At 39.4% G+C, this 24,638-nt stretch overlaps 1 protein-coding gene across 1 annotated transcript in view; it reads left to right on the forward strand.

Moving 5' to 3' along the window:
- The window catches only part of CACNA1F (calcium voltage-gated channel subunit alpha1 F), a 4,101,209-nt gene that overhangs the window by 3,673,675 nt on the left and 402,896 nt on the right, over positions 1 to 24,638 (forward strand). The window contains 1 exon segment of the mRNA XM_044079296.1: positions 24,323 to 24,425. Coding sequence (XP_043935231.1) covers positions 24,323 to 24,425 — 103 coding nt within the window.

The following is a 24,638-nucleotide window of genomic DNA, read 5'->3' on the forward strand; positions in this document are numbered from 1 at the left end:
CATAACGTTCCATGTATGTTTTCCATCTCGACCTTTATTCTCACAACCCACCCACCATAACCCCTGCCTACACTCCTGGGAGGCTGAGTAGCAGTAATTGGATATTATAGGACTCTGTAGCCTCAGAAATAATCTTTTCTATTAAGTCATGAAGGCTGTATCTCTAATATGAGTTATCAGGGGCAAACAAGATCAGAGAGAGTTAGGGAAGGGCATTATGAGTAAGGTTGAATGCCCACGAGCTTTGCTTGAAGGCCTCAAACTTTTGTAAAAGGCAGAGATGGATCAGATGGATTGGATCTGACCCATCAGTGAGAATAAAGGTCGAGATGGACAACACAGCTGTCACGTTATGGTAAGTGAATAACCTTCTTTTTTTTTTTTTTTTTTACTATGATTTATTACAACTGTGTTTTCCAGAACCTAATCCAATTCATCCTGTTCTTTCAGCATAGGAGAATGCTGTTGTCACGGCCTCTAACTTGCCAGACAGCTATGCCATTGACTCCAAGGAAGCAGATTAGTCAAATAAAGTTCCTCCGTCTTAGAAGTTTTATACAATTATTCTGGATCAAATCCATCTGGTATTGCTGTAGTGAACTCGGCTGTTGCTAAACATCTGGTTAATACCAGTCCCTCTACTTCTGACAAAGATGAAGAAATTTTTGATTGATTGGGGGGGTTTATTCTTCTGCAACACATATTTTACAAGTCTCAAAGGTCAAGCTCATATGTTACCAGTTTATGCTTGAATGTTTTGAAAACATAAGGGATGTTATGGCACCTGTTTCTTCTACCGAGGAAAAAACATTTTTGTGTAACCTAACTCCTTATGCCTCTCAAGTGACTACCTACTGTCTGAAATGTAATTGTGATTCTGCTGATGCCACTTCCAGGGGTACTCTCAATAGAACTGTCATAAAGAGGTTTGCTTGGTTGTATATTCAAGACATTCCAGAAGATGTTAAAGCTGAAATTCTGAATTATTCCATGAAAAGTGAGATAGTTATTAGGTCTTCTGCAGCAGAGGTCCTTAAAAGTATGATGAGAAAGATAAGCTGATCCAAGCAATCTCTCAGAATTTTCAATCTTCCTTCCTTCAGGTTTGCTAAGAAGTTTAATGCTTTCCCTCTTACCTTATTCAGAAGCAAAATAAACAATCACAGCAAGCTGCTGGTAAGCAGATACTTAAGAAGCAATAACGGGATTTTCAAAAGGAAGGCAGGATCCCAACAGAAGAAAGGACTTTCTAATAAGTCTGAATGACTGTCTACAAGACTTTGCTTCCTCTTCCCTCCCTGGCAAACCCATAATCATTCCAGAATGTCTGAACCCCTATTTCTGTCTTTAGCAATAGATAGTTTCTGAAAGTAACTCATTAAAGTTAGAGGTAACAGTGGGATTCACTCCCTCCTTTTTGAGGGATTCTTGCTCATCTGTCAAACCAAATTCCTCTTTCCCTCCTGTCATTCTGCATTTGCTGTCTCAGGGATTGATAGAAGCTGTCCTTTCTCCATAATTAGGAGAAGTTTTTTTTTTCAAGAATGTTTGTGGTGCCAAAGAAAGAAGATTTATGTTGACCAGTCCTGGATTTTCCTTTCTAAATCTTTTGTGATAGTCCATTAGATGAAAATGTTGTCCCCTCACAACTTGTTGCCCCTTATTCACTGTCTGAATTTTCTGCTGACCTTGGATTTAAAAGATGTATAGCATTACATTCTTACAGAGTCAGATTTCAGGTGTTTCTTAAGGTTTTCTGTGTTTGGATAACACTATCAGTTTTCTGTTTTATCATTTGGTCTACCCTCTGTTCCAAGGATATTTACAAAGCATCTAACTCCTGTTATAGCCTACTTCAGACTACACGGTATTCACATCTTTCCTTATTTAGATGGATTGCTTATATTTGCAGAGTTTTTCGAAAGTGTCAGTAATTTCTCACTTGGGTGAGGAATCCTTTACACAAACTGGGGTTACAGGGGAACATACAAAAGCCTTCTTTGATTCCTTCTCACAGGATTTTTTTCTAGGATGTCTCCTAGATACCTCAGTTCAAAGAGTTTTTCTTCCACAGGAAGAAGTAGGTCTGTAGCTAGATCTGTTCTTATGTTTTTCCACCCAGACTACTGTCTCAACAAGGGAATTTCTCAAGATTCTGGGACTTGACTTCTGTGATTCTCATGATTCCCCCAGCAAGACTCCACATGGGAAAGATCCAGTGGTACGTAAAATCTGTATGGCCCCAACATCAGCATCCCCTGATATCCCAGATTCCAGTTATAGGGTTTCTGAAAAGGAGATTTTTATGGAGGAGAGACCAGATTTATCAGAATCCAAGTCTCCCATTTTCCCTTCCAGCTCTAGCACAGCACAGTCTGCAACAGGAGACTTCTCAGAGTTTTATTGTGGAGCAGTGTCTGTGGTGATAAAAGTGTAGGGTCTTTGTAGCAGAAAAGACAATCAAAACATTTAGATGTGAAAGAGGTGTGGGCGCTTATAAATGCACTCAGCTCTCTCAATCATTTGTGGTTCATAGGACCTCTACAAGTGTTTGCAGACACCACCACAGTGATGTGGTTTATAAACAGAGAATGAGATCTTACCCTATGTCCAGATGAGCCATGTTAGCCTGGAATATATTTTTCAGTACAGTCTCACTCTACAGGCATCTTACATTCCATCAGAGCAAAATTGCATGGCAGACAATCTGAGTAGGACCAGGACAGAACCTCACAAATGGAAATTGCAGCAGGGGACTTCCAGGAGTTAATCCAGCTGTGTGGAACACCTCATATAAATGGTTTTACCTCCACTCACAACAATCATTTGGGAAAATTCTGCTTCAGGACTCAATGCAAAAAGGCCTGGATATTTTTCCTCTTTCTTGGGCAGGAATGTTCCTGTATGCTTTTCCACCCTTCCCACTAATATCCGGGGTTATTCTGAAGATTCACTTTCTCTTTTGGCCCTGCAACTGTGGTTCTCCCTTCTTTTGGGAATGGCTAGGGGCAATTCTTATAAACATCATTACAGACTGGACATATTCATACAAGACAAGGAGTGCTTGATGCATCCTGATCCCAGGCAACTATACCTAACTGCCTGGATGATAGAACCTAAATATCTTTGGTGGATCTATTTTCTGAGGATATGCAGCAGGTGTTAAAGGAGGCAAGAAAACTGCTAATAGAAAATCATATATTAGTAAATGGAAAAGGTTGTCTAGTTGTTGCCAAGACAAGATCCAGCACCCATTCAGGGCCAGAGTTTCTTTTGTTCTACTTTATTTATGTGAGTTACTCTTCTCTGGTCTGTTTTATTCTTCCATCAAGGTTCCTTTGTTGTCCATTCCCGTATGTCTGCTTATGGATCCCCCTTTATCAATGCAATCTCATGAAAAAATGTTTTTGAAAGGAATATTGTATACTAAGCTTCCAAGAAAACAGGAGGCTCTTCCTTGGATCTTAATTTTGTGTTGGAAAAAATAACTCTTGCTCCATTTAAACCAGCTTGTCAGGCTGACTTGAGGTTCTTTAACTTGGAAAACAGTGTTACTAATTGCTCTGACCTCTATAAGAAGAGTGTCTGAATTGCATGTTCTTATGGTGGGTCAACCCTGTGTCATTTTCCACAAAGACAGGGTTTCCTTGAGAGCTAATCTTTCATTTATATAATAAATGGTATCCAAGTTTACTTTGAGCCAAGTTATCCATCCTCCTGTCATCCTTCCAGAATCTAAAAATGAGGGGGAAAGGATAGTCCATACTTTGGATATCCACAGACAGGTCAGGTACTGCCTTGACAGAACACAGTCTTTCAGGAACTCTGATGATGTGTTCATTTCTTGTGAAGGTAAGAAAAAAGGACAACTTATGTCAAAGCAGACTATTTCCAAGTGGTAGTCTCTTGCTATTACCCTTTGTTATACCTATCATAGCAAGACAGTTCCAAGTAGGCCAAGGTTCATTATACCAGGGCCCTATCTGTGGTGTTCTGGAAAGTGTTGTAGAAGCATCAACATGGTCATCTGTGCATATGTTTACAAGGCAATATTAACTGGATTCCTTCTGCAGGTCCAAGACAAAGTTTTCTAGGGTCATTCTCCATGGTCTCCTGGATCCTTATCCTTCCTTCTCCCAGTCAGTCTAAGTTATGATAATCTACCCATATAGCTAGGGATACTACAGCAGTAGTCACAATGATGAACATAGTACAACTGTGTAAGTAAACTTCCCATAGCAGTGTTTGAATGATAACTGCTGCAGTAGTTGCTCCCTTCCTCGATTCCCTCTATTTTGTGGGGTTTTTTGTTTTTATTCCCAGGGTGAGAACTCTTATTTTTATTTTTTTTAGCATTGATCTTTTTACGGCTTCAGCCTCCCACTCTCCTTTGCCATGAAAGCTCTGAAGGGATTGGCACCCAAACCACTCTTCTTAGTCAGCTCAGCTCAAGTTGATTAATGGTTTGGGTGCATGCAAGGTGCCCTTAATATCTGGAAGCTGTAAGGATGTTGTGCCGTTAGCAGGATATAACCCATATAACTAAGGCTACTGCAGCAGTGATCATTGAGATATCTGCTATTATGCTATCTCTGTTTACTTTCTTTCCTTAATTATGAATTTTGTGTAGGCCATCACTGGATTGAAAGGTTGGAAAAAAGCTCTAAATTGCACCTTAGCTTCTGCAGTCTTCTAGGTTACTAGGTACCTAGAATCCACCCCTCGACCCCTGTCTTAATGCACTTACTTCCTGTAAGTTAGTAAGGGTCTGTTGAAAAGATGCAGAAAAAAAATAAAAACAAATTTAAAGAGTAACACTGAATTTCTTTACTTAATCAGGATTATTGTTCAGGCCATCAATGGATGAAAAGCTTGTTTAAAAAAAGCTTTGATATGCACCTCAGAGCATCTTATTCTTCCATGGCTTATGGGGATGACAGAACCCAGATTTTTGGCATAATTCATTTATTTCCTCCATGGTTATTACACTACAGTCCTGATCGCTTAGGATTTGTAATGGTGCAGGAAAAAGAAATATTAACGAATAAGACTGCATTTCTTTCTTTAACACCTCTGTGGTGTGGAATGTCACACATCAAGCAGCCTACACACAACTTGCATTCCAGAGCATTTTTCTGAAAAATAAACTAAAAAAGCATAAAATATCCAAATGTAAATGTGTTGTGAACAGCAAAAGCTATCACAACTGTACAAATGTCGATGTTATCAGTAAGAAGTATTCTTTAAAGTGATAGTGTATTCATTATTCATAGTCTGTTCATGTGTATTATGTTATAATGCAGACAAACCCCAAATTATATTTTTTGCTAAAATTTCACTTAGAAATTGTCATATCTTGGAAACTGTACAACCTGTCTATCTATATACACACATGCACACACACAAAAAATAGGCACACACACACACACACACACACACACACACACACACACACACACACACACACACACACACACACACACACACACACACTCACACACAGTGGTTATAAAAAGTGTACACACCCCTGATAAAATGCCAGGTTTTTGTGATATAAAGAAAAATGAGACCTCATTAAATCATTTCAAAACTTATCCCACTTTTAATGTGACCTATAATAACCTGTACAATTCAATTGAAAAACAAACAAATCTGTTAGGGGGGAAATAAAAAAATAAAACACTTACAATAAGTTGGTTGCATTAGTGTTCACACCCATAAACTAATACTTTGTTGAAGCACCTTTTGATTTAATTAAAGCATTCAGTCTTCTTGGGTACACACCTGCCATCAATTAAAGAAACTCTGATTAACCCCCCTAAAAGTTCAGCTGTCCTAGTAGGATTTTCCTAACATTTACTAAGGTTGCCTGCTACAACAAAAGCCATGGTTCACAGAGAGCTTACAAAGCATCAAAGGGATCTCATTGTTGAAAGGTATCAGTTAGGAGAAGGGTGCAAAAAAAAATTTCACAGCATTGGATATACCATAGAACACAGTGAAAGACAGTCATCAAAAAGTGGAGAAAATATGGGACAACAGTGATGTTGTAAAGAACTGGACATATTTCCAAAACTGATGAAAAGAGAAGACGAAAACTGTTCAGGGAGGCTGCCAAGAGACCTACAGCAACACTGAAGGGGCTGCAGGAATTTCTGTCAAGTACTGGTTGTGTACTACATGTGACAACAATCTCCTGTATTCTCCATATATCTGTGCTATGGGTTAGGGTTGCAAGACTTAAGCCTTTTCTTACACAGAAAAACATCCAGGCCCAGCTAAAATTTGCAAAACAATACATCAGGTCTCCCAAAAACATATGGGAAAATGTGTTATGGTCTGATGAGACCAAGGTTTAACTTTTTAGCCACAATTCCAAAAGGTATGTTTGACGCAGAAACAACACTTTGCATCACCAAAAGAACATTATCCCCACAGTGAAGCATGGAGGTGGCAGTATCATGCTTTGGGATTGCTTTTCTTCAGCTGGAACTGGGGCTTTAGTCAAGGTGGAGGGAATTATGAACAGTTCCAAATACCAGTCACTTTTGGCCCAAAACCTTCAGACGTCTGCTAGAAAGCTGAAGATGAAAAGGAATTTCACCTTTCATCATGACAATGACCCCAAATACATCCAAATCAACAAAAGAATGACCAGAAGAAAATTAAAGTTTTGGAATGGCCGTGCCAGAGCCCTGACCTAAATCCAATAGAAAATGTGTGGGGTCACCTGAAGAGGGCTGTGCACAACAGATGCCCTCTCAATCTGACAGATTTTGAGCATTTTGCAAGGAAGAGTGGGCAAATATTGCCAAGTCAAGATGTGCCATGCTGATTGACTCCTACCCAAGAAGACTGAATGCTGTAAATAAATCAAAAGGTGCTTCAACAAAGTATTAGTTTAAGGGTGTGCACACTTATGCAACCAGCTTATTGTACGTTTTTTTATTTTTTTATATTTTTCCCGTAACAGATTTGTTTTTCAATTGAATTGTACAGGTTATAGGTCACATTAAAGGTGGGAAAAGTTGTGAAATGATTTATTGTGGTCTTATTTTTATATCACAAAAACCTGGCATTTTAACAGGGGTGTGTACACTTTTTATATTCACTGTGTATGTGAGTGTGTGTGTGTATATATATATATATATATATATATATATATATGTGTGTGTGTGTGTGTGTATGGGTTCATGTCAAACCAACGACATGTTAACATAACGAAAGTCACTACAGCGAAACAAAACCATCGACAGTTGAAAACATCGACAGTACATGTATACGAAAGTACAGTGCTACCATGGGTCCTGCAAGGGGGAAGTAAAGGATATGATATGATACTGTACCCATACTACTTCCCCCTTGCAGGACCCATGGTAGCACTGTACTTTCGTATACATGTACTGTCGATGTTTTCAACTGCGATGGTTTCGTTTCGCTGTAGTGACTTTCGTTATGTTAGCATGTCGTTGGTTTGACATGAACCCATATATATATATATATATATATATATATATATATATATATATATATATATATTCACTTTATAAGCTCGAACGTCTGAAATCTCAAATTGCAGAATCTCGAGCCTATAAAGTAGAAAATCCAAATAACTGAGACTACACAATCATGAAGCCCTAAATCCCAAAACCGTGAAATTCAAACTCCCAACACTTTCAAACAGCATTACAACACACACGCACACACACACACACACACACACACACACACACACACACACACACACACACACAAAACTAAATAAGCACACACACCAACCCTTATGATATGTAGGGGGGCAAGCCCCCTTCCACTCCCCCCACCACACCCCCCACTTAAATATTCTAATTCCAAGGTCACACTACATACACACAGACACAAAACACCACCACACAAACTACATTCCTCTCGCACACACACATCACAGTAACAACACACCTTAACACACAATACTGCCCCTACCCAACAACCTTAAACGTAAACACTTACCTGAATCCACGAACATAGCGCAACACCAGAACCACTAATTCAAAATCTCCCGCATTCCAGATTTTGAATTTCGCTTCTGTAGTTGCGATCTTCCGATCCTTCCACTTTATGAACTCGAGATACTGAATTTCGAGATTTCAGTATTTCGAGCTTGTAAAGTGTTCCCATATATATGAGAGAGTATTTTTGTTAACTTGACATAAGCTTTCCTAAGACAACAATAAATTCATCTGTGAGTGCATGTTTATTGACATATATATAGAAATATAAAACATATGCTCAATTGTATAAATAAAGTAAATAACAGTGAATCCCTCTCAAGATGTGTCACTTACAGTGAAAATATCAAAGACAGATTTTTTCAGTAAAATCTTAGTTTGGCTTCGTCAAGGGGAGGTCATGTTTGCTAAATTTGGTTGACTTCTTTGAGACAGTCACCAAACCCTTGGATGAGGGGAAGATGGTGCACACCGCCTACCTTCACCTGGCCAAAGCCTTTGACACTATTCTCCACTCGGGCATATGTTATCAGATGGGTAGCAAACTGGCTTACTGATAGAACCAATTTAGTCAAAATAGGGGAAGCCACCTCAAGCAGTAGAACTGTAACACGTGGCATACCCCAGGGTTCGGTCTTGGGGCCTCTGTTATTTGGGATATACTTTTCTGAGGTGCAGGCCAAAACCAGTGGGCTGTGGCTGACCAAGTTTGCAGATGACTGCAAGCTGGGTGCTGTCATCGATTCCCCTAGTGATGTAGACATCCTCCAAGAGGGTCTCACTCAGACAAATGACTGGTGCTAGAAACATGGCTTCAAGCTGAATACCAAAAACTGCATCATCATCCCCTTTGGGGAGAGTGGCGTCCCCACAAATTATCACATTAATAACAACATCCTAAGCACTCAGACAGTCGTGAGAGATTTGGGTACCCAGGGTGATAGCAACCTGACTTTTGACCACCATTTTGCTTCCATTGTACGGAAAAGCTTCTACATGGCCCACCTCATAAGTAAGGGTATCTCATCCAGGGACAAGAGGTCATAACATCCCTGTATTCTTCCCTAAAAAGGCCCATTATCGAATACAACTCCCCTTTCCACATGTACCTCGCAAAGCACATGCAGCAGCTGGAGAGACCACAGAGGTTCCTCACCAGGAGAATCCAGGGCCACAAACATCTACCATACACAGATAGGCTAAAAGCCCTATCCCTCTACTCGGTTTCATACAGACTCCTCAGAGGTGACCTCTGTCTGGCATACAAGGCAGTCACAGACCCTACCTTGATGGGACTGCTGCATATTCTCAAGTCAAGTTCCACTCGGGTAACCCGCACGCATGGCCTCAGCCTGGTCTGTGACATCCACAAGACTTGTTGGCAGGACAGATTTGTGTCCCAAAGACTCCCCAATCTATGGAATAGACTCCCTGTCCACATCAAGCAGAGTACCTTTTTACCCCTTTTTAAGCACAACCTGGATAACTGGATGGGAAACAGAAAATATACCCCTGGGATTCCACCCATGTCTCTGCTAGACAGGGGCATCGGGTGCTGATTTGTCTAAACATGGGCTAAACTCTTGGCTATTCTTATAAGGGCCTCAGGGCCAATAGCCTAGTAACCTCCTGTGATACTATGATAAGGTTTCACTTGGTATCATGCAGCAGTATGTAAGTCACATGGTTTTTGAAGTATTAATTACATTTGGAAATCTAAAAAATAATATGTAATGTTAACTTTGCCATGACTCTAAAACTGTATTTTCTTTAAGTGAGATTTAAGTCTTATTCATTGTAATCTTTGTATAACTAATGACTATTATTTTGTGCTATGTTTTGTGGAGCTTTTCTCCCGAGGCCACCACTGAAAATGGGCTCTTTTCATCCCAGTGGAATTTCCTGGTCAACAAAAGCAAATAAAATAAAAATAAATGCATAAATAATTATTGTTTATTTTCATTATTACTAACAAGCAACTAGCAAGATCTCATGTGTAGTGTAATATAATTCTACATTGACAATAAATGTTCCTGTCTCCCTCCGTAGTGTATCATACCATTTACCTCAATAACATGCAGGGCTCTCGGTTTTGAAAATATGAACATAAATATGAGCATATGAATAATAATAAGTGATAGACAGTGATTAATTTCTCTACTGCAGGACATCCTAAATTTACAGTCTTAGTGTTGTTTGTTAATAACTCCTTGCCCTTTTAATATTGTCTATTATTAGCTGGTAAGTCACTTTATTAATGATGCCAGACACCAAAAAATGTCTGAACACCACAGGAAGCTATGGATGGGAACTGGAAGTATACATAAAAGCATTATATACTTGAATACGTTGATCAGGATTCTTTTCAGGCTATCACTGCATCAAACAAGTTGTTTAAAAAAAACTCTGAAATGCACCTCGCTGCATCTAACCCCCCCCATTAGTTTCTTGAGGCCTAAGAGCACCCAGACCCCCCGGCTTAACAGTTATTTCCTCCACCATTACCAGAGCACAGTTTTGCACAGTCAGGATGTGTTGAATGAATACAGGAAAAATTGAAAGAGTAAGGCAGACTGCAAGAAAAAGAAAAAAAAGAATGTAATCTAGATGGTATGGATAGAGTAGAATTGGGGGTGGGACTGTTGGAGCATTGGTTGATGTACAGTGGGGAGGGTGCCTTGAAAGCCCTTCACCTAAGGTGCCAGCCCTGCCAGATATGATTTGTACATATTCACAAGCACGTATCTCCTCATGTTATTGTAAACTACAGCTTTGCTAGCTTTGAACATTAAGCCCGTTGGATACAACTTATTTCTCCCTTTAAAGAAAAAAAAAAAAAAAAAAAATGTATTAAATTCTTTACTCTTGATTATTTTTCAGGCTATCACTGGATCAAAAGGTTGAAAAAAGATGTAAAATGTACCTCAGAGCATCTGTATCCCCGTGCTGGCATCAGGGGTGTCAAACATCCCCCAGAACCCTTTCTTAATTCAGTTATTCCCCCATCAATCACTGCAGTGCTGTCTTTGCCAATTAGGATTTAGAGCAGAGCTGTAAAATGCACCTCAGAACATCTAGAAACTCATGGGTTCTGGAGACCTACTGATCCCCAGACCCTGGCTTAATTCCATTTTTTCCTCCACAATTGTTATGGTGCAGTTTTGGCCAGTTAAGAAAGCTGAAGAGTTAGACAAAACAAGTGAAAAAGAATAAAAACAAACTTGAATAGTGGGGGGAGACCAGGATTGAATAAATTGGGGGGGGGCTTACCTGCGATGTGGCAGGGAGACTGGTGGACATTGGAAGTGCCATGGAGCCATTTGCCTACCATGCCATTTCGCCTAAGGCTGGCCCTATTTAAAGTGATAAGAAAATATACTACACTTGTTCATAGCCAGAAGGCTGAGAAGCAATAACAATTTGCTAACTTTCCTATTCAATAAGTGAAGCATAGGTTTGAGTAATGTTGTGTCTTTCTGCTTTTCCCGGTTAGGGGTCGCCACAGTGGAACTCCGGTCCGCTAATGATTGGCAGTAGATTTTTACGTGCCGAGTTGCCAGCTCTGACGCACCACCTTCAACGAAGGTACGCCCATTCACGCATGTCTCCACACAGAAGATGCTCTAGCTGAGAATCGAACAGGACAACGTCTTACTGTAAGGCGACAACGCTACCACAGCACCACCACCACAGTTATAGGTTTGAGTAATACTGTTGTTATTAGATAAGCAAACAGTCACATTGCAGTGATGTGGCTGTTTAACTTGACTATTACTATATAGTGTTGAATAGCATTTGAATGACATATTTTTGCTATGTATGACAATGAACTTGGACAATATTAAGCAGTAATGAGGTCCATTTTGTTTCTCCTAAATTAAGTTTATAAGTTATTTTGATAGTTTAACAGATGTTATACCTAAACAGAGTGCATATTGTAAAGATGCTGAATTTATTAGGCTTGTAATGAACCATTTTTGATGTGATGTGTAATGTTGTATAACATTTGAGACAAAGCTGCTTTGTATTTAGTGGCTGTATAAATTTTGATAGTATGAAGTTATTCCACCCAGTTAATTGTGTCAACTGACTCAGATTGCCCATATCTCTTCCATCCTGGAGATTCCATTCTTTTTTTGAATGGATGTAGTAATATACACAGATGCAGGCAGGTGTTGACAAAAATGGTCTGCTAGTTAAACCTTGTTGATAGTGTTGTGCTATATCTGTTTGCTTGGGAGGTCTGTACATTTTGGTTTGGATTGATGTACATACATACATACATACACACACAAACACACACATATATATATATGTATATATATGTGTGTGTGTGTGTGTGTGTATATACATGCTCGACTAACATATTTCCGAATCACAAAGCGTCCAACACACATACACGAAAGCACTTAACATCGACAAACGCTTCCGTGTATGTGTGCCTGTTTTGCAGATCGGACTACAGTGTGGGTAAGGGAAAATTCTCTTTTACCCACTGTAGTGCGATCTCGGAGTGAGAATAATAAAGTTGGGGGTGCAGGGGGTGAAGCCCTCCTACAGAAACGTAGATTTTTTTTTTGAGCTACACATACACAGTAGCGCTTTTCAGTGTTAAGCGCTTTCGTGTATGTGTGTTCGATGTTTTGTGATTCGGACATATGCTAGTCGAGCATGTGTCCTAGACCCATATAGATATATATATATATATATATATATATATATATATATATATATATATATATATATCATACACACTTATATTTTCTCTTATTTCTCTTATTTACATGTGTATGAATTGCAGTCAAAAGGATGACTAAAATAAAAATGCATACTATTCAATTTAAGCAAAAAGGCAAAAAATACAACCAAAACTGATACCTAAATATTGATTTAGAAAGAACTGATAAAAAGAAAGAACCAAAGAAAACAATGCAAGACATAATTAAAGACCTACAGCTGAATAAAACTCAGAAGAGAAAAAGTGGGCACAGCCAAATTGAAGCACTGCCTGAGGAAAAAGGTACAGTGCAATAAAAGAAATATGAGTAAAATGAAAAAAAAATTAGTCTAGGAGTTAAAAATAAAGAAAAAACATAAGAAGCTAATAATGCAACCAAACTGCAGTATTGTCATTGAAAAAACAGTAGGAAAGAACTTAATATGAAACAACTATGTGAAATAAAACTCAAACTCAACTAGCATCCAATACATCTGGCAGAGAAAAATAAAGTGACGAAGAATTAAAGAAACAATGTACAACACTAAACTGCAGTAGTAGCTAAGATAAAAGACATGAATGAACTGAATGCAAAAGAAGATGAAATAAAGAAACTGATCTGGTAACAACATCCATTACACCAACAACAAAAAGGGTCAGCTACAGAACTGAAAAATCATCAAATTCTGCTGAAGACTTGACCTTGCAAAAGAAGAAATTAATATAACTAGAAGAAAATTAACAATACATTGGAACAAATTTAACACATTGACATATACAAGTGAAAATATAGGATTACCTGATTTCTAAGAAGTGAGTAACAGAAAACCACCTCTAATGACTCTACCAGAAGGTATTAAGTTGTTTATTGTATGTAAACTATATGAACTGTAAATAAACCATACATATATCTTATTTATGAATTGTAAACAGTTTAAAAAGCAGGACAATGTATTACATTACTACTGAAATCTGTCCCAATTAATATCTTGTTCAAAATCTATATGCTGTTTAGAAAGCATAATTTATTATATTACTGTCATATAGTACATTTCACAACCACATTGTATATGTAATTGTAGTTAAAATAGGTTTTCCCCAAATGTAACACTTGTACAACACAACAAAAGCAAATCAGTCACAAAGCAGTATTTGCATAAGCATGACATATACAATTCCAACCTCAATACAACTGAAACAGTCACAAAACAAACTATATGCATAGTCAAGATACACAATTTCAACTACAACACAAAAGCACCGCATTCAAAAATGAAAACTGTATGAAGAGAATTTAGCAGTACATGCCAGTTAATAAAAAAGCACACATATGTATATATTAAAGCACACATCACAAACCATATTGCCAAATAACAAAATAAATAACCACTCAAATAGAAACATAAAAATGCGCAGTACATAATATGTACAGTATATTACAGCATTAAAATGCATAATGCTAACATACATTACATGTAAACCCCAAAGTACACATGACCCACAAAAATAAAATAAATTAATCAAACACATACCTACTGATAAAACACGCTTAACTTTTAATGCAGATAGAAACAGATACCTTAAAATAAGTACAAGTAAAATAATAAAATAAACAAAAATCATATTCTTCCATCCACTGTCTCAGAGCTCCACAACAGTCCACATAAGGCATCCACAAAACCAACCACAAGATAACTGCACACTGATTAAACTTTTACTCCTAAATCTGTTGAACCCCTCACCCACTGCATAAGTCAAAGAAATAACACTGGAAAACTTTAGTAAAAACAAAACAAGTATATGTTACCAGCAATCAGAATCCTTCTGCTAACTCAGTGGTTTGAATCAGGCTCTGCTGAGGTGCATGATCTCTCGGACATTTTATAAAATTCCTGAAGCTCCAAGACCAATCTAAGTTGTTTTTGTGTCTTTCGGCTTCTGCCGGTCAGGGGTCCCCACAGCGAAACTCCAGTCCGCTAATGATTGGTAGTTGATTTTTACGTGCCGAGTTACCAGCCCTGACGCACAGCCTTCAACGAAGGTACGCCCATTCACGCATGTCTCCACGCAGAAGACGCTGTAGCTGAGAATTGAACCGGACAGCGTCTTACTGTGAGGCAACAACGCTACCGCAGCACCACCACTGCGGGTCCAAGACCAATCTAAGTACTTTTTCATTTATTTTCATATATTTTATTGCATTTGCACTTGCCCATCATTGTTATCTGTGCCTTATAGATAATTTATCACATCTACACTGTTAAAGCAGTTTACTGATTAACTGCATTTCATTACTGTTTAACTGTATTTCATTGTTGTTTACTGCAGTTCATTACTGTCGGTCCGCTAATAATTGGTAGTTGATTTTTACGTACCAAGTTACCAGCCCTGATGCACAACCTTCAACAAAGGTATGCCCATTCACGCATGTCTCCACGCAGAAGACTCTCTAGCTGAGAATCCAACCGGACAGCGTCATACTGTGAGGCAACAACACTACCGCAGCACCACCACCGCGGGTCCAAGACCAATCTAAGTGCTTTTTCATTTATTTTCATATATTTTATTGCATTTGCGCTTGCCTATCATTGTTATCTGTGCCTTATAGCTAATTTATCACATCTGCACTGTTAAAGCAATTTACTGATTAACTGCATTTCATTACTGTTTAACTGTATTTCATTGCTGTTTACTGCAATTCATTACTGTTTAACTGCGTGTTACTGCATTTCATTACTGTTTAACTGTATTTTTTCATAATGTGAGTTCTGTTTTTGTCTGTAAGTGGTTAATCTTCTTTTCTGTGAGTTTTACTGTGTTCATAACCCTTAAATTGAGTAGCATAGTCTGTATATAGGTTTGCTGCATCCAGAGCTTTTTGTTTTTGTCTTCTGTGTTTCTGGCAGCCATCTTGTGTTGGTAAAGGCCTGTCTTCTCTGGCAGTGAGAGTAGCAGGTCTGCCTGGACCTTGTCTGGCACAGATTGATTGGTAAAGAAAGCAGGGGCTAGCAGGATTGGCTATATTTCTGTGTTACTAGAATCTACTATTTTCTGTGGTATTTAAACCCCATGTTTGAGCTGGTTTGGGTGTGTTTGAACCATGTTCTTCTGAGGTGCATCTTCTCTGGGACGTTTTACAAAATTCCTGAGGCTCCAAGACCAATATAAGTGCTTTTTCATTTATTTTCACTTATTTTATTGCATTTGCAATTGCATATTATTGTTATCTGTGCCTTATAGCTAATTTATCACATTTGCAGTATTAAAGCAATTTACTAATTAACTGCATTTCATTATTATTTAACTGTATTTCATTGCTATTTACTGCAATTCATTACTGTTTAACTGCATTTTACTGCATTTCATTACTGTTTCTGGCAGCCATCTTGTGTTGGTAGTGGCCTGTCTTCTCTGCTAGTGAGAGTAGCAGGGCTTCCTGGACCTTGTCTGGTGCAAGTTGATTGATAAAGAAATCAGAGGCTAGCAGGATTGGCTAGATTTCTGTGTTACTAGCATCTTCTGTTTTTTGTTATATTTAAACCCTGCATTTGAGTTGGTTTGGGCTTGTTTGTGCTTCATGCACTGCAGCTGCAGTGTTTTTAACCCATTGTGAGGTGTTACAACTACATATTTTCCCTTAGCAGCCCTTGTATGATCACCTAGTAGTACTAATCTTAGATTAGACCTTCCACCCTTTACCCCCTTAACTCTCCCTGGCCTCTTTCCCTCAGATTCTGGCAAATATGGATGGACAATTTCCTATGGTTTCATGCCAGTGTGGTTGATATGGGCATCCTGAGATAGCGTAGCAACTGCCTCATGTACACGGACAACCCTCTACTACTACCACCCAGGAACACAGTTTGTGAGAGATGCAGTTACATTAAAAACCTAGAGTCTATGCCCTCTCCCTTACAAGCCAGTATAGGTGGCACTGAGAAGGTTGTCAACACAAACACCTCACCTCAAACACCACCCACACCTACAGAACACACACCCACATATGCAGAGGTCTTCAACAAAAACATGCCTAAACAAAAGAGACCCCCCGAGGCAAAAACATGCATGAATTCGATAGCCCACCACAACACACCACACGTAGTCCACACACCTGTGTCTCACAGCCACGAAGGTCTAATCATAAACCCAACATATTAGTCATAGGAGACTCCATTGTGAGACACACAGCTGTGCCCCTCACCAGGCTGGATAAGGAGAAAGTCACGGTTAGTTGTTTGTCAGGTGCCATAATCCACCATATCACACATGCACTCATGTCTGTCAGCAACAATTACTGTTATGACTCTGTCATAGTCCATGTTGGTATGAATGATTTGAGACATACCTCCCTGGACTATATGAAGAGAGACATGATTGAGGTCGCTGAATATTTGTCCCAGGCAGCTATGTCCCTAGCCTTAAGCGGATTTCTGCCATCACCTAGAATGATGCCTTAGTACAAACAGAAAATGATTGACTTTAACAATTCGTTTCTTTTCTGGTTTAATTCCAGGGGGATCCAGTACCTGACAGCCTTGGAAGACATGATTGACAGACCACGATGCTTTGCCAGAGATGGCCTGCATCTGTCTCCCTTGTGCTTTAGGCTTCTGGCAAAGGCTCTTGCCTCCCCCATAGTGCCTTTTTTAGGCAATGCCATTAGGTCAAAGCTACCAACACGAAAATTTCATCAAAATGCAAATTGAAGGTCATGCTGATAAATGCTAGGAGTCTAAACATGAAGCTGCACTCACTGCAAGCATTCTTAACCCTGGAAGATGCTGACATTTGTGCAGTCACAGAAACCTGGTTCAAAGCTGCAGAGAGCACCCCAGCCATACCAGGTTACTCATCCTATCATACATTCAGACCCCAAACCATGGGCAGCAAAGCAAAAGGAGGTGGAATTTCAATAAATATTAAAGAAATACACACCCCCAGGCTTGTCAAATAGTATGACTCACAGGAGATACTCCAGGTGCAGTTATCCATTGACAAACCCCCTATTCAAATCATAGCTAGGTGCAGGCCCACAACTTTGACTCAAGATGCCCACTCCTCCTATCGGGACCTCTTCGAATCTATCAAGATTCAACCCTTTAGCCTGATCCTGGGTGACTTTAACTATCCAACCATAGATTGGAAGAACTACTCATGGCAAAACACAAATGCCCAGAGATTTCTTAATTTCATCAGTGCAAATGCCTTAGACCAGCTGGTCAACACCCCCACAAGAGGTGAAAATATCTTGGACTTGGTATTAACTGACATGAGTAACCACTGCAGCATCCCTACAGTGTCATACTCCCTGGTAAGATTCAACCACAAAGCGGTCAATCTCCCCTGACACCCCCCCCCCTTCCTAGGGTCAAACATAAAATCTTCTCCTAAGCTGATTACAACCTCCTGAGGGAAGGTATAAACAGCTTCACAGCCCCTTCCCCCTCCGTAGGAACTGGCACAAATATCCGAACCTACACCAAAGTACTATACTAGCATTTATATAGCTGCATGGAATCAGGAATACCCAACAGGACAAAGTCATCCTCCTCAAGGAAGAGTAAACCTGTCTGGTGGACATCTGCAATAAATAAACTGTATAATAAAAGGACAAAATTGCTGTTCATTGCCAAGACGGAGCAGGTACCTAATTGGAAGCAATCTTTCCTTAGCCCGAACAAACAAATACGAGCACTGTTGAAGTCCTCCAAAGCAAACTTCAAGTGCAAACTGGCCACATCTACTAAAGACAGTCATAAGGCCTTCTTCACATATGTCCGCAATCTCAAAGGAAGCACTCAGATCTGCTCAGAACTGGTGGTCAAGGACACCACATAGAGAAACACCATAGATGTAGACAAACTGCTGGCAGACAGGTACACCGAAAACTTCACCCCCTCTGTCCCCATCAGTAAATCAGGACATCCCCAACACCTGCCCCCCCTCATCTCTAGGGAGCAAGTCATCACTGCCCTCTCAAAGGCAAAAACTACAGCCTCCATGGGACCAAATAACATTCCAGGCTCATCCTACATGAACTTAGGCAGGAACTTGCTGCACCATTAGGCATCCTATTCAACCAAAGTCAGAGTACCAGCTTCATTCCAGCCAAATGGAGGACAGCCACTGTCATCCCTTTGCACAAAGGTGGAGCATCCACCGAGCCAGGAAATTATAGACCCATCAGCTAAAACTAGCTTGATCTGCAAGGCCATGGAATGGATTATCATGGTCCTCATTAACAAAGACATTGGCAACCTCCAAACACTCGATCCCACATAGTTTGGTTTCATCAAGGGGAGGTCATGCCTGTTAAATTTGGTCGACTTCTTTGAGACAGTCACCAAAGCCATGGATGGGGGGAAGAAGGTGCACATTGCCTACCCTGACCTGGCTAAAGTCTTCAATACTATTTCCCACTCAGGTATAATACATAAACTCTCTCAGCTAGGCATACATCCATATGTTACCAGATGGGTAGCAAATTGTCTCACTGATAGAACCCACCTAGTCAGAATAGGGGAAGCCACCTCAAGCAGTAAACCAGTTACAAGCGATGTACTCCAGGATCAGTCTTACGGCCTCTGTTGTTTGGGATACACTTTTCTGAGGTGTAGGCCAAACTCAGTGGGCAATGCCTGACCAAGTTTGCGAATAACTGCAAGATGGGTGCTGTCATCAATTCCTCTAGTGATGTGGACATCTGCCAAGAGGGTCTCACCCAAACAAATGACTGGTGCCAGAAACATGGCCTCAAACTGAATGCCAAAGAATGCATCATCATCCCTTTGGGGAGAATGACGTCCCCACAAATTATCACATTAATAACAAGATCCTAAGCATGCAATCAGTCATGAGGGACTTCGGCACCCAGGTTGATAGCAAACTGACTTTTGACCACTATATTGCCTCCGTTGTACAGAAAGCTTTCTACATGGCCCATCTTATTAGTAAGGGTATGTCATCCAGGGACTAGGACATCATAACATCCCTGTATTCTTCTCTTATAATACCCATTATTTACTGCAATGCTGCCTTCGGCATGTACCTCTCAAAGTACATGCAGCAGCTGGAGAGACCACAGAGGTTCCTCACCAGGAAAATCCAGGGCCTCAAACATCTAACCTACACAGGTAAGCTAAAAGCCTGTCCCTCTACTCAGTTTCATACAGACTCCTCAGAGGTGACCCGTGTCTAGCATACAAAGCAGTCTCAGACCCGACCTTGATAGGAATGCTATATATCCGCAAGTCAAGCTCAACTTGAGTAACCCACATGCGTGACCTCAACCTGGTCTGGGACATCAATAGGACTTGTTGACTGGCTAGATATGTATCCCAGAGACTCCCCCTTTTGTGGAATAGTCTCCCTTTCCACGTCAAGTAGAATACCTCATTAACCCTTTTTAAGCGCAACCTGGATAACTGGATGGGAAACAAAAAATACACCCCTGGGATTCCACCTATGTCCCTGCTGGACAGGGGCACTGGGTGCTGGCTTGTTGGAACATGGGCTAAATTCTTGGCTAGGCTTGTAAGGGCCTCAGGGCCAATAGCCTAGTAACTTCTTATAATCCTATGATAAAGCCATTGCTTCAGCTTATCAAAAAAGAAAGAGAAAAAAAAAATATTTAGGCAATGCAAAAAAAAAAAATAAATTTTTAACTCAAATATCTCTAAATCACTAGTACCATTCGCAAAACCTAAGCAAAGTACTCCAAAGTATTATTTCCCAATATAAACTAGTAGAAATCTGGACACATAAAATGAATGGAAACATTAAAGTAACTTAAAAGGACATCACTAGATGAATGCAGTATGGGGACGTGTGGGAAATAATAAGTGAAATGTTTGTTACTTTAGGATTTAGGAGCTCAGATCTTAACTCATCATGGAATTAATTCTCAGACACTAAAGTACTGGCTATTTCATTTATAACACCCATACCCCACAATGTATACCTTATGTACTATTCTTTTCCTTTCATCTCCTTATACCATGTTGTGTCTTTACACCTCATTCACCATATCTACAGATGTATAAATATGGATGTGCTTGTTTGTGTTATTTCTTCGGGATTCTGAGTTTCTGTTTTATGCTAATACTGTGGTACAGTTTGTTGGCTAGCTATGAATGGTATGTCAGAATGACGTGAAAATAATAGAAAAGAATGTAAATAACACTGCTGTAAATATTGTGTATAAAACTGTTGTGGCAAATTTTGTAAAGAAAACTGTTACTTTTAATACAGTAATTCCTTTAAAAATGTCAGGAACCTTGCTATATTAGTTAGACAGTTCTCATAGATTTGTTGGTTAGTGGAGCTGTGCCTGTCAGAGTTATATAAAAACGAGGTTTTATGTCAGCCACTTAGAGTCATTGGCCCTTCTTGGAGGGGGATTGTATGCAGTGCATAACACAGCAAATACGTAGAAGAAGGGACCGGAAGGAAACTAGACATTTTTTTTGTATAATAGGAAAATCCAGAAGGAAGCCATTTGCCAATAAACTCAGACATATTTGCTAACAGATGTGTCCTTGCTGTATAGTGGCATGCTTAAAGGTACTTCTAAGTTGTTTTGTCACTCCGTACGACTGTGCAGTAGGACACTCATCTTTGGCTGAGGGTACTATTCTCACACCAGGTAGTTGAATTTTTTTTCGGATACTGACAGTAAGGGGAATGCTGCACTTCTGAGTATGCTATCATTCAGATGCGATGTTAAAACAAAGCCCCATCTTCCTGAGTTGATGAGCATAGGTGGATGTAAAAGATCTCATTTCACTTATTGAAAAAAGAGTAAGGGAATATCACCTCTGATCTCCCCTGAAAAGAAGCTGTTGGCCTAGTGGGTCTAACCTGGTCAACAAAGTATAAATAAATAAGAAATGGGAAGAACCTCCATTTCTTCTCTTTACATGCCATAAAACCACATTATTTTATAGACTGGTGATCTCTGCTGCATTTTATATTCCACTATTCATGTACATGTTGTGCGAGTCTATATCACTTTGTCGAATAGTCTATTCAGCGAAAAAATTTACTGAAACGATCGTTCGCTAAAATGAGTTTTCACTTAAGTGGGTTCGATGAATAGTCATTCACTGAATAGACTATTTGACAAAGTGATATAGACCCAGTTGTTCAAGGTGTATCAAAGACTGCCGGATGATCCCTACTGTAATAAGTAAGTATGCACAACGAGTTTTGTAGGAATTTCTTTCGTTACTTGATTATTGACTTATGGTGTAGAACCTCTCATGTATTGTTGTGATCATGCTGTGTATTTTAAGGTATTGATTTTAATTACTGTAAATAATTTGTGGCTTACCTGCTAAAAATAAATAAATACAAAAATAGTGTGTGTGTGGGTTGGGGGGGGGGCATATGTCTCTCCCATATTCACATGTAGATACATATAAACTAACCCTCAGCACTGCATACTTTGTATATGTATTCCAAACTCCAAGAAATACATTTATGTCTTGAGTTCCTAATTACGGCATATAAATTTGACATTTTTTTGTTTTTTGTACATCAGTTCTCCCATCTTAATAGAATGAATTGAAGATAAAGCAGAATATAATTTTAAGCTTAAATTGCTCAATAATAGGTTATGATCAGTATCTGTATACAGGACATACATCAAGGTGCAATTTACATGTTATTAATGGACATGTTACAAAAATTGCAACTTTTTTCAATTTATAAATGTACTCAGAGGTCCATAGCCAATTGGCCCTTTTATAATAGTGATTGCTGGAGTCCTTAAAGTTGATAATAAATAAATAAATAAATAAATAATAATAACAGTAACAGTAATCATCATCTTCTTTCGGCTGTTCCCGTTAGGGGTCGCCACAGCAGATCACCTGTTTCCATTTCTTCCTGTCCTCTGCAGCTTGCTCTGTCACACCAACCACCTGCATGTCCTCTCTCACCACATCCATAAACCTTATCTTAGGCCTTCCTCATTTCCTGTTACCTGGTAGCTTCATCCTTAGCATCTTTTTCCCAATATACTCAGCATCCCTCCTCAGCACATGTCTAAACCAACGTAATCGTGCCTCTCTGGCTTTGTCTCCAAACCTTCCAACCTGGTCTGATCCTCTAATATACTTATTCCTAATCCTGTCCACCCTCGTCACACCCAGTGCAAAACTTAACATCTTTAATTCTGCCACATCCAGCTCAAACTCCTGCCTTTTTGTCAATGCCACTGTCTCCAACCCAAATAACATAGCTGGTCTCACTACCCTCTTGTAGACCTTCCCTTTCACTCTTACAGGTACTCGTCTGTCACAAATCACTCCTGACACACTTCTCCACCCACTCCATCCTGCCTGTACTCTCTTCTTCACCTCTCTTCCACACTCACCGTTACTCTGAACTACTAACCCCAAGTATTTAAACTCATCCACCTTCGCCACCTCTACTCCTTGCATCCTCACCATTCCTCTATCCTCCCTCTCATTCACACACATATATTCTGTCTTAGTCCTGCTGACCTTCATTCCTCTTCTCTCTAGTGCATATCTCCATCTCTCCAGGGTCTCCTTCACCTGTTCCCTACTCTCACTACAGATCACAATGTCATCTGCAAACATCATAGTCCATGGGGACTCCTGTCTGATCTCATCTGTCAACCTGTCCATCACCATTGCAAATAAGAAAGGGCTCAGAGCTGATCCTTGATGTAACCCCACCTCCACCTTAAACGCATTCGTCACTCCCACCGCAGACCTCACCGCTGTCACACTACCCTCGTACATATCCTGTACCACTCTTGCATACTTTTCTGACATTCCTGACTTCCTCATACAATACCACAACTCCTCTTTAGGTACCCTGTCATACGCTTTCTCTAAGTCTACAAAAATACAATGCAACTCCTTCCGACATTCTCTGTACTTCTCCATCAACACTCTCAGAGCAAAGATTGCATCTGTAGTGCTCTTTCCTGGCATAACAGTAACAGTAATAATATATTAATATGAAGACTTATTTATTTATTTATTTATTTGTGTTTATTTTACTGATGATCAGTTGGGTGGGCTGGTGCATTGTCTGTTTTGAGCTACATATTTGGGATTCAGACTGAGCCACAGGCAATTCTAATTCGCTTCATCCCTCAAGTGGTGAGCAAATGGAGGTGTTTGATTTGATGCTGTCCAGAAAAAAATATGAAGCTCTGAAGTGTAGAATTTGGGTAATGCTTATGAAAGAGAGAAATGTAAAACTGTTAGTACAGATGTAGAGTGGGTATGTGCATATTGCCAGTTTATATGAAGAGTTCAGTAACAAGCATTTATCAGTCAGAAGTGCAGTAAGATTATTAGGGAAGTGTTACAAATTAACAGAGTAACCATTGCAAAATAAGTTTTTTGGTCTGTCATTGTAGCTATCAGATTACAGATGCCTAATTATTGGGCAATCAGTAAAAGAAACTGCACACATATGTTCTTTGAAGGAAGAATCTTAGCCTAGGGTTCATGTAAGAATGAATTAAACAAATATGTGTCCCATTGCTGATTATTTTATTAGTTAGAGTTAGTTCAAGAATAAAAAAACAGACGCATACCTTGAGGCGATTAATGACTTTTTTTTTATTTTACAGAGGTTAGTAGCAATGAATATGCCACTGAACAGTGATGGAACTGTCACTTTTAATGCAACACTGTTTGCCTTAGTTCGGACTGCACTCAAGATTAAAACTGAAGGTAAAACCATGTTCTTCTGTCATGCTGATATTCTAGAACCATTTCCAATGTTTATATCATTCTGGGTACTTGCTGCTACCCACAGAAGTACATAACTTTTAATATTGCAGCACTACAAATAAGTATTCTAGGTATAGTTGTCAGTTAGATATGATTGTCAATATGTCCAGTTGTTTTACCAAGAGAACAAACCCCAAAAATGTACTCATGGTA

This window comes from Protopterus annectens, chromosome 8.part0, assembly GCF_019279795.1.
Source record: "Protopterus annectens isolate FY-2018-M chromosome 8.part0, PAN1.0, whole genome shotgun sequence".
NCBI classification, from domain to species: Eukaryota; Metazoa; Chordata; order Ceratodontiformes; family Protopteridae; genus Protopterus; species Protopterus annectens.